Raw genomic sequence first — 15,982 nt, 5'->3', positions numbered from 1 at the left:
GGGTCTAAACGCAGAAGCACTCCAAACTTACACCAAGGCAAATGTTTCGGAACCGTCTACTGGACCGATTGTCTCCAATTCGTCCACAAAAACGTGTGTATTTGAAGCGACCATGCTTTCGATATATGAAAAAAGGATGCTAAAAACTACTAACGCACAGAAGGCTTTAGAAGTGTCAGGGTACTATGTATCCTAGTACTATGTACTAGATTAAAAATGTCGTATCTTTAATTTTTTGCAAGAAACTCGCTTCCATAAAACGGTCATGGTAATGCTGTCAGTTCAAATTTGACCGTTATACGCGTTACAAAGCGTTACATTTAACTTTCGCAAAAATTCCTTGGAAAATTCCGAAGAACAGACTAATTTAAACGTTTTTTCCACCATGTGGGTCGTAATTTAATCACTTCCATTTTATTAAATCACACAAACCAGTACAATCCGAAGACGAGGATTGAATGTACGCGTGTATCAACTACATTTCCACCAAACGGCCCCACATCTGTAAAGAAATGAATTTTTCGTCAAGCAATCAAAACTGGAATGTAACACGAGAGGCGAATGTAGTCCTAGCGACTCAAAACTTCTATAATCTAAATAAAAAAAATGAAAAAAATGGAATGAGACGAGAATTTCTTTCAATGATAATCTGAACTAGGTCTAGCTCACAATGAAAAATTGGAACGAGCATAAAAATTGTTTGATATCGTTGACCAGACCAGCTGAGTGAGCGGGATGTGGAGCGATAGGAGAATGAACGCGTACCGCCCGTCTTGGTTAAGATTTTATTCCTGAAAAGACTTCTTGATAAGTTGTGCGTTATCAAATATGGTCTATTAATGACCTCAACATCCTTATTCCATTGGTTGCATTCAATTTGCGCCAGTAGTTGAAATGAAATTGCAATTGCAAGTCTTTGTTTTTTATTTTTAAAACTATTCACAACTCACCGTATTGACCTTTCACAATAGAAATAACGTTACCAAAGTAGCGGATTGCTGCACCATTTTTCGTAAACCTAGCAACGTGTATCGTTGCTACCAAACGAAACGTTGTTACGTTGTCCATAGACGCACCTGCATACACACGTTTCTTTCAGTTACCTTTAGGCCCTTTCCCTCTAAATTATCTATCGTGGCAAAATTGCTGATGTCTAATCCACCGACCAAAGTGAAACCACCAACGCTAGCCTCGATGTTTACACTGTTCGCCAAGTACCGGCCAACGTTGAACTCTTTCCAAGGTGATGGAAAACGCATCCTGCTGTCGCAAAGTGATTGCTGGATGCAACAGGCCGGCCTCATCGGTTCCAAACACTTCACTCTTACCCAAACCGGGTTAACGTTCTTCGAGTTTAGGTAAGGTCATGGTACGGGTCCCTACTGTTGCGAAAATGTATCGCGTGATTACATCCGCTTTACAATTTCACCCTTCGGGGATGGAAGACAAGCATGTTACACGTGTGTGTATATAAATATGTGTACGGTAACGATTTCCTTCACGATTTGGTCTATCGCTTCACGCAGAAAGTCAACGCTAGATTACGAAGAGTACTTACAGTTCCTGACGATGCTTTGCAACGAGAAGCAGGTGGATGTGGAAGAGGTGAAAGACAAACTTACCAACTGTGGTCCACCAGGCATCAACTCATGACAGTTTGGAATGCACACGCTGATGTCGTACCTGGGCAGCATACTGGAGGATCCTAAGGGCACACACGAACGTGGTTTAGATACGTGGGGCTAGATGATAATATAGCTTTATATCGTTTGACTTGCTATACAAGCGCCTCTACCAGCAAAACCTATCCAGTTAGTTAAACTTCAATAAACCATACGGAGTTATTATTGTATCGTATCTAAATTGCCTTTATTTCTGCTTCATTGCATTATACAGCTCACAGCAGAGCTCGTCACCTACTAGTGAGAAATGTGGAAAGCGTATTTTATATAACTGTATCGGTTCGTGTATCCCGTTCGTTACCGTCTCCCTGCACGTCTATCGACACCATCCCGTGCTTTGTTTTTGCTCGCTTGTTCGTATGCTTTGTCACAAATTTTACCAACACAATATACTTACGGGGTTCGTCCCATCTATTGAATGGAAATCTGTCCAGCTTCAAACGTAAAGCCTTCGAGACGTTTGGTACCGTTCTTAACAAACCCACCCAACCTTTGATTCTTACACTTTGTAAATCTGTCCATTAGCTTTTACATTACCCAGTTGTTATGTGCAAAGGTTTTCCATAACTAATATCATAATTAGAACAGCGGGTTAGCGTACATTTATCAAGAAGATTAACATTGGTTGTAGACAACGTTCTGTAGGGCTGCTGGTGGCACGATTTACAGGTTCGCGTTCGATACGTAACTTAAATATGTTCAATCTTTAGTAAAACATTAGCTAATAACCACTGTGTTCCGTGTGTGTGTGTGTTTCGTGTATGCCAGCCATTATGATCAGCTTGCCGCTAGATACTGAAGGAAAGAATGCATTCGTTCAGTTACAACATCGCACAAGCCGCACCCTTGTGAATCTCCTTTCCAATTATATGTTTATGTTACTAGTATTACATATACGGCATCCTTAGAGCACGGTATGAAAGGTAAATGTATGAATGTATGTTTCATATGTATATATGGATGAATACGAGGGTTTCTCCCTGACCCTCTCTCGCTCTCGGCGAAATTTTTCAACTGTTGGTGAAAACACTCCAATTTTGTTACGCCATTTACCTAACAACAGCATTCAATCAAATCGCATCCCTTCAAGGGTCTTCATGGGTTTGATCGTGGATCGTTTCACCGATCATGCTTTTTATCAAACAAGCCTCTCATTGATTCGTCTCATGGCCAACAAAGTAGTACACAATCATGGAGCGGTTCGTATTGGTGCTGACTTCTTTTTAACTTTAGCACTACATTATGCCTGTTATTGTATTTATATTGTGAAGATAAGCTTTCCTTCACGTTTTGCATTCCTTTTCTATTCAGCTTACGTTTTATACAATCATATTAAATCATAATATATATATGCTTGGGCTATAAGTGCGATAAAAAAATCATGACAGTATAAACTTTATATAAAAAAAAAACACAACACATACATTGAAAGGACAGCAAACCATCCCAGAAGCGGTAATCAATAACCAAAAAGAGGAAGATACCGATTGGCAGGGGCTGTAGGAAACACTCAACACAAACACAAGCAGATAACTGCACATACAATTGATACAAAATTCATCATACATTCGGTGGTGAAGTACAACACGTGTTGTTGCGCATTACGCCACAGTTCACTTCCCTCTTTACCTATCGACCTAATAGTAATGTCTAACCTTCTACGACACTTTCTCGGGTACGAATTCGCACTGTTTTGCGATCAACCTTCCTCTGCTTAATCGACCTAACGAAATTGATTTTGATTAAACGTTTGCTTTGCAGTCGCAACTGTTCTACTCAACCCCTTCTTAATCACGTAAAGTGTGTCTGCTGACTTTTGCCTTCAATTTTGGTCGATCTTTAGTGTGTACTAAAACAAAGAGCCCCTTTCTCATGTATCTATTTTTTCACCAGTGCCAAACGCCTCACACATTTGAATCAGCATCGGGGAGTTTTTTTTTGTATGTTACCCCTACCGTTTATCACCATGCATACCCCCTCCCTTTCGTCCCTCGTGCATTCGCCACACCGCCACAAATACAGGAGGCATGTGCACGGGCCCTTTTTTCATTCCGGAATGTTTGTTCGTGGTACGGTCCCTTAAGATGCCACATTTGTGAACGGTCCATCAATGTTGCTAATCTTCAGCGAACAGTAGTAAACCGTCTTTGCAAACAGCAGCAAAGAGATGAGATAAAGGCTAATGTATGCCACAAATATTCCACTATAATCCTGCAATGATAAAAATATTAAAAAAAGAGAGAAATCGTTAGTTTAATACATAAACAAAAAAATAGTAACAACGAAATCAAAAATTACCCTCACGTAGGTATAGGTGGCAAATGTAACGCCGATACCGATTGCCAAAAATATAATTCCACCAAGGAAATGTAGATTGCGTCGCTTACGGCAAAAGTCGGCCCCGACCGAAGACACTTTGCGACAGTGCGGACATCTCGCCAGATTGTTCTTCAACGTATCAAACTACAATGCATAAAGATAGTAAAAATAATTAAGTAGAAATATGTTGCCAATACGGGACGCCTGCTACATACCAAGAATGTATCGTGACAGTGACCACAGGTAACGCGACACATGCCGGGCATTGGTAGCAATGGTGGTGTGACCGGGCTCGGGGCCAGATTAATAATACGTTTGCAGTTGGGCCTCGGGCAGGCCACCCGCTGGGAAGAGCTCTTGCAAATCAGCAAACAATTGCACGGGCACCGTACGTACTTCTTGCCGGCCGGTGCATTTCGAATAGGCTACAACAAGAGAAAGGTAGAAAAGTCCAAAATTAAGTGATCGAACAATTTTGCTTCCATTTAGATGTAGTGTATTGTTTTCTTCGGGTAAAAAGGGTTCCTTATTCTTCAAGCTAAAAACAATCCGCCCGGGGACGTGCACGAACACACACACACTCACACTCAAACGGGTTCAATTTCAGGTTTATGGTAAAACTTTTAAGGTTTGTCTTAGAAGTGCGCATCTTTCGAATGTTAGCGCCTGCTCCAGCGCAAAGTACGCTGCTATTCCTTACCCCCGGGCGGGTCCACACAGGAAAGCCCACATTAAATAAAATACCCGTCCTATCGTGAAGCCGGAACACGTAAGCATTAAAAGCTATCTCGCTTTTCATCGCCACCATTTGTGCCAAACATACATGGCCGTGTGCTAGTAGTATATCTTATGCCTGCCCGGAACATTTCAAACAAACTGGCTGGCTGGGTGGATTAAGCGGATCAAGTTTCATTGTACCACAAAGAAAGAAAGAAAAAAACAAACCTCACCCTAGGGATGAGATTCCGGGCAAAGCAACAAAACTCAACCAACTGCTCCAAGCGTGTGTTACGAACTAAAAGGCTTCATACGCGTGTGTGGCTTTGTATTTTCTTGAGTATCCACACGAAAGATTTTCGTCTGGACAAAAGCGGGGGATTGTTTAAGAAGAAGAAGAAAAAAAACATTATCTGCAAATGCAGGCAAATTTAGCAGCATCATACCGTTGCTTCGTTACACTGCAAACACTTGACGACATGTTGTTCCTTTTTCCAGGAGATGTCGATCAGTGCCTGACATACGCGGCACGTCACTATAATACTATTCTGTTGCTCCTGTTGATACGAGGGTGGTACCTCGTCCGGACCGATGGGGGATGCGTTCACGACCGCTAAAAAAAACAAAAACGAGACAAGAACAAAGGAAAACATTAGAATCATTGATCGTAACAGCATGCAATGCAAATGTGCAAACGCGACTGGCTGCAATCGGTAAACTTTAAATAAGGAACTTTCTTAGTCATGTTCTATAGACGGATGAAGCCAGCAGGCTAATCTTGCTGTAATGTAAACAAACAAAACCCTTGATCGTGTCACGTATAGATCAGATGCTTTAGCCGATAAATTGGCGTAGGTCACTTATGCAATGTATGCATTCAGTGCCAACATCAACCTTCTGAAGTAACATCTCCGATAGGTGATCTGGAATCACGGGTCGATTGTTTTTACCGTCGGGATAGAATGTTTATGGTATGCCTGTATACACATCCCACACCCCATCGTCCCAAAACGCCCGTCCCTTGCTCCGCATATCGCACTGTGAGCCTTTCGCTGTGGGTCCGTTGCTTGTGGAAATTCACAATCTCTTGGTGGCCAGTGCGCGGACACAGCTGATAAGAACCGAAATGTATAAAAACAAAAGAACTCGCGTTTCTTTCGCTACGTTCGTGTGTTTGTTGCGCCCTGACTCATTACCATCTCAGCCCACCATTCCTCTTTCCACACCTTTAGCCGGTGGATTTCATTTGTCAAGCCCGCTGCTTCTATTGCCCTGCAGCAGCAGCAGCGCAGGCACAGTTTACTAGTCGTAGGAAAAAAAAGAGACAACACATAACTGGGCTGACTCATCACATAACCACAGCAACGATGTCGAAAGAAGAAAAAGTTATTCCACTAGAATTCCGATCGCATCGAAGCAGGCTACGTAATGGAGATTAAATTTTCACAAAATTATATTCAAACAGTTGATAACAGCAACGTAATGGTCCAATAATAATTGGAACGGCTGTAGCACATTTGACGCCAGACCTCGAAGTAGAAAAAAAACACTATCGACCGCAAACATTCATCCGGAAGTGGTCCACTCCGACCTGCTGCGTACTTACGTTGCACTGATCCTGAATCTTGGGATTGTTGCTGTTGCTGTGATTGCTTCAGGAGCGGCTGTTTTTCCGATTCCCCGTCCATTGCAACTTCCGGACTGCAGCCTGCCAGGGGACACACACACACACGCACGCACGATAGAAACTACACTTGGTCGAAGTTATGTGTTGGTGCGACTGTTGCCAATTTACTGCGATTGCAGGCCTGCACACTGAACACCACTTCCTTCCCCGTCCGTAACCACCACTGGCCCGTCGACGACCGTGTGATTCGTGCGTGCAGAATTGGCAGAAACAAAGAGAATTTCTCTGCACCACCTTCTACAGCCCGAACGGCAGAAACCGTACACTGACGCACTAGAATTACTTCACCGAATGAATCTCTAATCTAATCTGCGTCTCGTTAGCACGCATTCACTTGAGAATCCATGTATGTTCCGAGGGCAGATAGATAGATGAAGGCGGTAGAAGGAACTAAAAAAAAATTCGATACGATTTTTCGCCTCACTTTGACATTTGCGATATTTGCCCTTTTCCATACGCATCGAACGAATTTCTAATGCTTCACTTCTTCACGCCCCTGTAAGCGTTCAAGCGTTTGGGCAGCTTTCGTAATTCTTTCCAGCGCACTATCCCCGCCCGTATGTAAAAGAAGAAAAACACGGCTAGTGGCAATGCACCACCATGTTAATGCAAGTGCTGACGGACGAACTAATAATGAATGGTAAATATAGAGTGATGTAGCCGATTGGCACTGTCGCTAGCTGTATGATTGTTTATTTGACAGGTGCAGCCTTCAACGCATTGGTAAAAAGTCGCAATCGTTCGTTAGTTTTTTACGATTCAGATTGCAATAGAGCCCAATATGGCTTCGCCCACCCGATGCGCATCGCTTTGACATCAGACGTATGCTCTCGATGTTTACACATTATAATAGATGGCGCTGGCGTGCATCTTTTCTAGAATTTATGTAGTTTTTGTACATAAAACGTGTGTCGGAACATCATCAAAGCGATGGTATATTTACTAACTTTTTCATAATTAATTACAGCATTTGTCGTATTGCTGATGTGCACAGCGCTGGCAATGGCCTCAATATTGCGAGCCAACTGTATCACCGAATTTCGTCAAAATTGTCCCTTATTTCCATGCTTCACGAGATGTTTTATACTTAAATAATATTAATAGCAAACGAGAGATTCTTATGTTCATTATTGTTAACAAAAAATTGAAATATTTTTATATTTATCAAAATAGAAACAACAGTGCAAGACGTCAAACGATGTCAAACGATTGCGCACTGGGTGGGCTGTCAAAAGATGCTGGCCAGCTTGTACTAGCTTCGCAAGCAACCCTGCACACTAGAAGCGAAGCGACGCCAACAACAACAATAAACACTGCTGCCGGGATCGCGTCATCTGGGTGGAATGTTTTGAACGGAATTAGCAATTAGCATCCCCGCCCTGAACGCCGTAGTGAACGAAAAAACCATAAACGAATCGCTTTATTGTGGGACACCAACTGTGCAGAAAGTGTTCCCTTTGCCACGATGGGTTGCTTTGAGAGCAAACCCGACCAGCAAGTGCAACCAGTTACCGTCCGATCACCGACGGACATCTTCTGGCTGATACTGTACGTCGTCTTCTGGATTGCACTGGTAGGTAAAAGTGTTAAGAAAACAGACTTATTGACAAAAGTTTAAAATTAATCAACAGCGTTTTTCGTTCCAAATTTGTACATTCCCAAGTTTTGTTTAAAGGAACCCGGTGTGGTTAGCATCTATTATTAACCGATGTCAGTATAGAAGCGCGTGCGTGCAGTTAATTACAGTGTATTGACACGAATGCAACGTTTTTCACCCCATGCGATCATGTTTCGAACCCCTTTTAAAATGTGCATACCTGTAGAACAAACATATGGATTTTCCAACGTACCCTGACCCTGACAACAAATTTCCCCCTAAACGCGGAAACGGTGTGAAGATGGTTTCCCTTTTTTTTAAATTTCAAATGCTCCCCTCCGCTTTGACTCGGTTTGCACCCTTCAAGGTCAAAGTTAATGATCCACAATTCAACCGGGTGTTTAAATTAAACGAATGACCCCACCCTTGCTTTGCGCCTTCATCATACTTGACTGCTTCTCCTTTCCCCTGTTTTTTTATTTCCCAGATCGTAATCGCAATCTTTTCCTTCATATACGGAAATCCGCTCCGCATCATCAATGGGTACGATTCCTTCGGCAATACGTGCGGCGTGCGCAGCAACGATAAGTTTTCCAACTTCCCCATGTCCGGGATGAACACGGAGGACAAACCGTATCTATTCTTTCTCGACATCAAGGAGCTACGCCATACGTTGAAAATTTGCGTCAAAGAATGTCCTCAGCGTGAAATTTTGAACGCGGCCGAACTGTACCGCTACTACGAGGATCGCAAGGCGAAGTACTGCCGGTACGATTTTAACATGAGCATGCTCCAAACGCAAGATGCTGGCGGTGCGAAATATTTCGACTTTACTGGACCTTGTCCACCGTTTCCGGTGTACCAGTCGGCACCCGTTCTGCACCGCTGTATACCGACCGGTGTAAATGCACCGCTGCAGCAGGTGAAGAAGATGTACGCACTGATCAATTCGTGGGAAGCCACGCAGCAGGTGTTTAGCGATCTGTACAAAGCGTGGCCAACGGTCGTGCTTGTGTGTGCGCTAAGTTTGGTATTTTCAATCATAATGATTGCACTGCTTCATTGGCTCGCAACGATCGTTTCGTGGCTGATCTGTATCATCGTCGTGGTGGCCAGTATCGGCATTACCGGTGTGCTCTGGTGGAGCTACTACAAGGCCAAACATACGCTCGATACCGATCAGCAGCTGTCCTACCTTGAGGAGTTGGTACGCAACGAAACGACCATTTATGTGCTCGCGATCGCAGCCACCTGCATCATGATCATTCTGCTCGTGGTCATATACTATCTTCGCGAGAAGCTAACCGGTCTGGCGGCACTGTTCGAAGAAGCCGGCAAATGTATGCTACAGCTGCCGGGTTTGGCCGGTCCTCCGTTGCTAGCCTTCCTGGCACTATCGATCTTTCTCGTTTTTTGGGTAGTGGTGGTCGTGTGTCTGGCAACGGCCAACTATCCCGGCGTTAAACCATTGCTTCCATTGGCTCAGCTCGAAGAAAATCCCTCGATTGCGAGCGATACCAAGCTGAAGCCGGAAATGGCGGGCAAAAATGATACCAGCTTCAAATGTGCGTATGACTCCATTTATTCCTGTATTGCACCTGAACCAATCACCAATCTGAACGATCCGTTTCCTTTATTTCGATTGCTTCCAAACAGCGTTTAAATTGGTCGAATATCATGATGTGAACGCATTGCGACACATGCTGTGGATCTACATCATTGGGCTGATCTGGACGAGTGAGTTTATATTCGCCTGCCAGCAGTTGGCCATTGCCGGTGCGGTTGCATTTTGGTACTTTCGCAAGCCAACCGATTCGCCGGTACTGCTTGCGATCGCCAAACTGGTCAAGTATCATCTCGGGTCCGTCGCGAAGGGTTCGCTCATCATTACCATCTTCAAAATTCCACGCCTCATACTGACCTATCTGTATGCGAAGTAAGTCCACATGCCGTCCCTGGTGGAAGCGAGTTTGTCTTAAACGATTGTCTTGCTTGAAACAGGTTGAAACGTCACCAGCAGGAAGGTTCCGAGTGTGCTAGCTGCTGTTTACGGTGCTGCATTTGCAGTTTCTGGCTGTTGGAGAAATTTATTCGCTATCTCAACCACAACGCTTACACGGTCATTGCCATCGAAGGAGTAAACTTCTGTCCTGCTGCAAAGATTGTAAGATTTCCGATTTGTGAAAAGATTGTACTGTAAGAAGCGTAAAGTGCTGAAGTGTTGTTTCTCATTAAATGCAGGCTTGGAATGCACTCGTGACAAATGCGCTGCAAGTGGCCACTATTAACGGTATTGGAGACTTTGTGCTGTTCCTGGGCAAGCTAGCCGTGGCAGCGATATGCGGACTGATTAGCATTCTTCTGCTGCGTGACAATCCCGATCTACACTTTTACATGGCACCTGTTATCATTATTACCGTGTTTGCATTCTTCATCGCACACATTATACTGTCACTGTACGAGGTAAGTGTTTTTTTTCCAGCTCCTGTAGTAATTTGTTTTCTGCCAACTTTTTTTTTGATCAAATCCTAAAAATTTTAAATCCCGCAGATGGTTGTCGACACGCTGTTCCTGTGCGTGTGTGAGGATCGCACCATCAACGGCAATAGTGGCCGCTGGAAGGAAAGCAATCTGGCTCGACTGTTAGGCGAAGCACCGGAACCGGACGCGGTTGAGGCACCGATGCAGGAGGTTCAACTTACGCCCATCACGAAGCAACCATTCTCCGCTCAATTCCTCCAGGCCGAGATGGAAAATAGTAAGGCTTAGTTTGGTTCGGTGAAATGCGTCGAATGGGCATGAAATTAGTAGAGCATAAGTTGGCATTAGTGTGTATGGGGATAGTACGACCACCGTTTTCACGCTCCTCATCAATATTTATCTACATTGGCGGGGCGTACATTATAAATCGCAAAAATTGTATTACGAACGATGCTTTACTACTTGCACCACTACTAAAATCGGTAGATATGGTTCCAAAAAGCGTCTTGCATGATAAATCTCATACGCACAACTACCATTAAAGCATACAACATTCATCACAGCTCATGTTGTGTATGGTCCAATATTTTGCTACAACTACTTAATTACTTAAAAATATTCTCCCCCAAAAACGTATATTACACGTTTCGCGGCATTATGAAGATGGTCACAAGATGTAGATTAAGTTTTTGATTATTATAATATTGTAATCGGCATAAAAGCATTTATACATTAGTAACCAACGCAACAATCGAATGCGCTCAAACACACAAAAACCAATACGAACTGTCTGTCTGTCGTGCGAAAGTTGTAACGACCATGTGCGTAAATGATCTTCTCAAAACTAGCGACGAAACGGTGCTTCCGAGCTTATTGTGAGGCAAATGCAAACAGCACAGCAGATTGAAAAGAACGCTGCCAGCCGGATAAGGAAAGAAGTCCGCCACACAAAAACACATTTGTCCACCCATTAGAAGTTGCAAACCTATTTACAGTACTGCGCTTATTGCAATGTTAATACTGACTGTTGAAAAGTTTATCTTAAACCGATATTAACGGTTCTTTTTAGTTTTGGATTTCCTATACAAGAATTCTACATCACGACGGGAATAAGATGAACTGTTCTATATATTGCTACATGAAAATAATTGTGCTAATGAATCGAAATAAAACTATGCACTTGCCGTTGCAGAAATGAGGTTTTAAATAGAGTTTATTCTAGTATACACACACGCATACACCGCCAGTTACGGTAAGTCAAGTTACAAGTTATTTAGTTAAGGTTGAACATCGGCCGATGTGCGCGTAAATGTGGTTGGAGACAGAGCAGTGTGCCTCTACCGTTGCTCCTCACGTTTGTAAAGCACGTGTCTGTGTGGTATATTATCGGTGAGCTGATGGACCATGCGACGGAAACCAAAGAGAACCCCCCCCCCCCCCTTGCGCCCAAAAGATCCGTTAAGCCGTGGATGGGGACACACGCCCGTCAATGCACCCACCACAAAGCCTGCATGGTGTAGACCTTCCGCAAGGCGCCTTTCCCGGATTGGGGACAATGCTGTTCAGTTCTTCTTCGATCCACCGAACCCGGCAAATCCCATAATGGCGGCCATTTCCGAGCTTCCCGCATCCAGATCGGGATCGGCATCGTCATCGTCGTGCTTTCGCTTGCGCTCTTTTCTCTTCTCGCGCTTGTACTCCCGGTACCGGTCCTCCTCCTCCTTCGCTTCACGTACCCGTGACTCCAGCTCGTAGTCTTTCTTCTTTTCTTCGGTCTTCTTTTTGTTTATCTTAAACCGTTCCTTCACCTGATCGAGCGAGCTGCGTTCGACTTTCATCGACATGCCGAGATTGCGCTGGTGCTTCTTGCCATTGATGTGGTCGAGAAAGTTGATCGAATCTTTCACCACACAGTCGCACACGTTGCAATAGTACCCGCCAGACTGGGAGGACGGTGTGCTCTTGTTGATGACCATACTTTTACCCAGCTTGCTGTCCAGATCGACTTTGTACTCGCGCTGCTTGAGCAGCTCCTTCGTAACGGGCTCACCTGGTGGGAACAATCAACAGGTTAAAATACGGCATCACTGGAAGGCGTGAATGGTGCACACGACCATGGTTCTTACCATCGTCCTCGTTGCCTTTATCCTTGGCAAGTATACGCTCGTGCGCGAGCCTTTCGTACTCCTTGCGATCCCACTTCCGTCGATGATCATCCGGCCGCAGCGACATCGTTAAAACCTTCTACAGCAAGCGCAGATTTCGCTTCAAACAACAACGTGAAACAGTTTTATCTCGCAGAACAATTGTTTACACCGAATAGTGTGTGTACAGTATCTCGCAATAACAATAACAAACTAACCAAAGTAAACCCAGAGCAACGGGTACTACTATTTCGAACCGATTGACAACTGGCAAGCAGAAAAAGAAACACACATTTTGACATATCGCGGTACAATGGCAACAAAATCAAAACAAGATTGTAGTTGTATGCGTGAATGCTGCACCCGCCCAATGGTTTTTGATGCATTTTGAAGCGAATGTTCAAATTTTGTGATTGAATCACATCAGTTGGAATGGCACATGTTTTTCCTTTATCAAGAGTATTTAGACATCAATGTAACCGTTGCAGATTCAATAGATAGTAAGGTATCTTTCGTCGTTTCAAAATATGTTTTTCTACTCACCAGAGCAGCTTTTTGACTAAAGTCTGTTACCGTCAGTACAATTCAATTCTTCACCGTTTTTTGTTTGTTGTAAGTTTCTACAGTAGATGCTCCTGTTTCACGGTTTTCCAAAATAATCGATAAACTTTGTAAAAATCTACATCCAGTCCAGCGCTGACCATTTCTGTAGAGTTCATCCATCGACAGCTTTTCCGTTAAAATATTTTTCTCCTTAGGCTGAGATTTTCGACTTTACTACAACAATATGTACTCTTCCCACACACGGTTCAGTACCTACATTTGTACAACAAAAAAACTGAAAAGGAATAGCAAACCAAGAATAAGAAAATTTTCGTTCGTTAATGTTAGAATTTAAAAATAAAAGCAGATAAAGGTAAGAAAACAAAACGTGTTTCTCATTCTAAAATTCCAACAATGAAATAGATAATAGTACATTTATTACCGATAGATTAAAATACAATAAATTCTTCGTCGTTTGTTACCATCGCCGCCGGCACCACCGACGAAGTCACTAACGCGCGCTAGAGCTTCCCATACGCATACTGGCGGCGGTTTGCGAAAAACTTATACCACACATAATAAGACGACGATAGCTCTCCAATGCGCAGAAACCATTGCCAATCAACTCAAAAGATATAACTAGCTCCAGCAGCGAACGGAGCGAACGGAAACCGTGCGCTTCCCAAGATGTATGTGTTTATATGTGCTGCATCCCTTCATCGCCCCCCCCCCCCTCCTATCTTCCACCTTCCTCCCTTTTCTTCTTTTCATTCTAGCGTAAGATCTGCTCCTCACTCTCATCATCTCGTTGATAGCGTGCCTTTTAAACTAGATAAATTATGACGCATATGGTTGTTTAATCGGTCGGTACTCCGGATAGTGTGGTACTGTGTTTGTGGTTGTAGTAGGTCTGCTATACTATTACCCTTTCCCTCGTTTAATCAATGTACGATAAGATGAATATTGGTGTTTCGGCATGGAATAAGTTATGATGTTAACGGTTTACATGTTTGGGCATCTTGTTGCACTGATTGTTTCTTGTTCTTTACGGTACGCAAATCGTAGTAGTTGCTGGTTCCGCGGCTAGGTCTACCGTTTGCATCCGCTACCAAGTGATCATTAATATAGCAATGGTTTTTTTTGTTTGTTTGTTTTGTTTCCTTTCTGAGTGGGTTATTTTGATTCAATCTCACAAAAGCGTATTTCATTCAACTGAATAAGGCTCATCGACAACATTCATCCCGGTACCATCCACATCACACGCCCTGCCATAGTTTTCCATCTTTTGTCCGTTTAGTAGAATACTTTAACAGTTGTTTCTTTTTTTCACCGTGCATTACTTTACCTTTTCTGCGTGTGTAGCGTATCTGTGTGTGTGTGTATGTGTATTTGTGTGTCCGTGTTGTGTGTTTAAACGATAGCGGTTAGGTTAGAGCGTCGAATCGGGTTCGAAGATCCTTCGGCCTGAACTGTCCCCGCTCGCACAATTTTAGGAACACATCGACAATGCAATGCCTAGAAAGTCCTCGAAACCAATCGTGATGATGCCCTTCTGTTCGGTATCGCGCACGCGGAATGCATCGGTAAAGCGCTGAATCTGAATGCACGTCACGATGAATTGGTCCACCGAGATTTCCTTCCTATTGACTGGATCGTTCTTCGCGATCAGGTACTGTATGAACTGTGGCGAAAAGCGAAAGCCCATCTGCGTCAACGCTTGGGTTAGTTCATTTTCCTCGATGTGTCCGGATGCGTCGCGGTCAAAATTTTTAAACACCTGCAGCCACTGGTTGATGTAGTTGTATAGCTTCTCAAAGTCGTAAATGTCTACCGTGCCGGTCTTGTTCCGATCGAACATGCCTGCCAGAGAAAGGTAAAGTAGCTTCGTATCATTATCCAATTCGTACCATCGTCATACACATTTGCAATCCGCTCACTGATCATCAGGTTACAGGCGGTATCCGAAAAGTGATCGCCCCGTCCATTAATCAGAGCCTGCTGCAGTTCCCGGTTGTTAATACGCCCCGTGTTGTCTTTATCAATGTTTCGGAAGATGTTCTGAATTTCCGGATTGACGGGCGGTTGCTGGGGTGGCGGTGCGTATCCACCGTAGCCGCCTGCGTAACCAGCGGCTGGCGGCGGGTGTTGTCCATAGCCTCCGTACTGCTGTTGCGGAAATCCTCCCTGCGGAAACCAACAGCGTGAGGGAGGAAGAGGGAATGAAAAAAAAGGCCAATCAAATCAAGCAAGCGTGCAGTAATGATTCACACCATGGCTGGAGTTTCACTAGTTTCTGAATCACGTAGTTAGGCATTTGCCAAACAGCGTAAATACATCACCACAGTGACGGTGGTGCCCAGAATCACCAAATGCGGTACGAAAACAACACGTCAGCTTATCGATAGCCTAAATCTACTGCCACTCACCTGATAAGCCATTGCTAGATTTATATCTTAGTACGTATACACAAGCACACAAGAATCAGAACAACAACTTAATCACGATTAGATAAAACGAACGCGGACAACACCGTACAATTACTTCCAGACGCGATTTTTTTTCCGACGTAGCTGACGAACTGCAGCTAATGACAGAACTTGGAAAAGAACTGTCAAATGAAAATTTGCAACATCTCCCCTACTCTGTGGACATGCTCCGGATTGAAAATTACTAAAAATGAAGATTAAATTAAAAGGAAGATAATTTTTGGCAAATTCGTTTGATTCATTGTTCATTACTCTTTAATTCATTTAACATAATGTGGCTCGTTTGGGCACAACTTTGTTGTTAATTAAGATCTGCCCAAGCAATC

The 15,982-nt window shown here is 43.6% G+C and overlaps 5 protein-coding genes across 6 annotated transcripts; 2 read left to right on the top strand and 3 right to left on the bottom strand.

Annotated features, from left to right (window-relative positions):
• Positions 1–841: 841 nt before the first annotated feature.
• Positions 842–1,857, top strand: LOC125771050 (uncharacterized). Its single transcript, XM_049441240.1, has 2 exons — positions 842–1,358; positions 1,527–1,857. The coding sequence occupies exons 1-2, from the start codon at positions 1,150–1,152 to the stop codon at positions 1,651–1,653; spliced, it is 336 nt and encodes a 111-aa protein (XP_049297197.1). The 5' UTR covers positions 842–1,149; the 3' UTR covers positions 1,654–1,857.
• Positions 1,842–7,104, bottom strand: LOC125771049 (type 2 phosphatidylinositol 4,5-bisphosphate 4-phosphatase). The gene is made up of 5 exons (XM_049441239.1): positions 6,325–7,104; positions 5,165–5,331; positions 4,217–4,426; positions 3,981–4,145; positions 1,842–3,893 (listed from the first exon to the last, which is right to left on the bottom strand). The coding sequence occupies exons 1-5, from the start codon at positions 6,404–6,406 to the stop codon at positions 3,762–3,764; spliced, it is 756 nt and encodes a 251-aa protein (XP_049297196.1). The 5' UTR covers positions 6,407–7,104; the 3' UTR covers positions 1,842–3,761.
• Positions 7,105–7,653: 549 nt separating this feature from the next.
• On the top strand, positions 7,654–11,678 carry LOC125770399 (choline transporter-like 1). Its single transcript, XM_049439904.1, has 6 exons — positions 7,654–7,978; positions 8,490–9,567; positions 9,659–9,938; positions 10,004–10,166; positions 10,244–10,465; positions 10,553–11,678. Exons 1-6 carry the CDS (start codon positions 7,871–7,873, stop codon positions 10,769–10,771), a joined length of 2,070 nt encoding a protein of 689 aa, XP_049295861.1. The 5' UTR covers positions 7,654–7,870; the 3' UTR covers positions 10,772–11,678.
• LOC125770403 (zinc finger matrin-type protein 2) lies at positions 11,679–13,007 on the bottom strand. The gene is made up of 2 exons (XM_049439909.1): positions 12,610–13,007; positions 11,679–12,533 (listed from the first exon to the last, which is right to left on the bottom strand). Exons 1-2 carry the CDS (start codon positions 12,713–12,715, stop codon positions 12,046–12,048), a joined length of 594 nt encoding a protein of 197 aa, XP_049295866.1. The 5' UTR covers positions 12,716–13,007; the 3' UTR covers positions 11,679–12,045.
• A 583-nt stretch (positions 13,008–13,590) lies between these two features.
• On the bottom strand, positions 13,591–15,772 carry LOC125770402 (peflin). Of its 2 annotated transcripts, none has more exons than XM_049439906.1 (3): positions 15,597–15,772; positions 15,108–15,354; positions 13,591–15,030 (listed from the first exon to the last, which is right to left on the bottom strand). In XM_049439906.1, the coding sequence occupies exons 1-3, from the start codon at positions 15,606–15,608 to the stop codon at positions 14,660–14,662; spliced, it is 630 nt and encodes a 209-aa protein (XP_049295863.1). In that variant the 5' UTR covers positions 15,609–15,772; the 3' UTR covers positions 13,591–14,659. The 2 variants fall into 2 exon arrangements, with proteins under 2 accessions (XP_049295863.1, XP_049295864.1); XM_049439907.1 differs by lacking the exon at positions 15,597–15,772 and adding an exon at positions 15,441–15,529.
• Between the last annotated feature and the right edge of the window lie 210 nt (positions 15,773–15,982).

The sequence above is a fragment of the Anopheles funestus genome, chromosome 3RL (genome assembly GCF_943734845.2).
Source record: "Anopheles funestus chromosome 3RL, idAnoFuneDA-416_04, whole genome shotgun sequence".
NCBI classification, from domain to species: Eukaryota; Metazoa; Arthropoda; class Insecta; order Diptera; family Culicidae; genus Anopheles; species Anopheles funestus.
The sequence above is the reverse complement of the archived record's forward strand: the minus strand, read 5'-3'. Positions and strand labels throughout refer to the sequence as shown.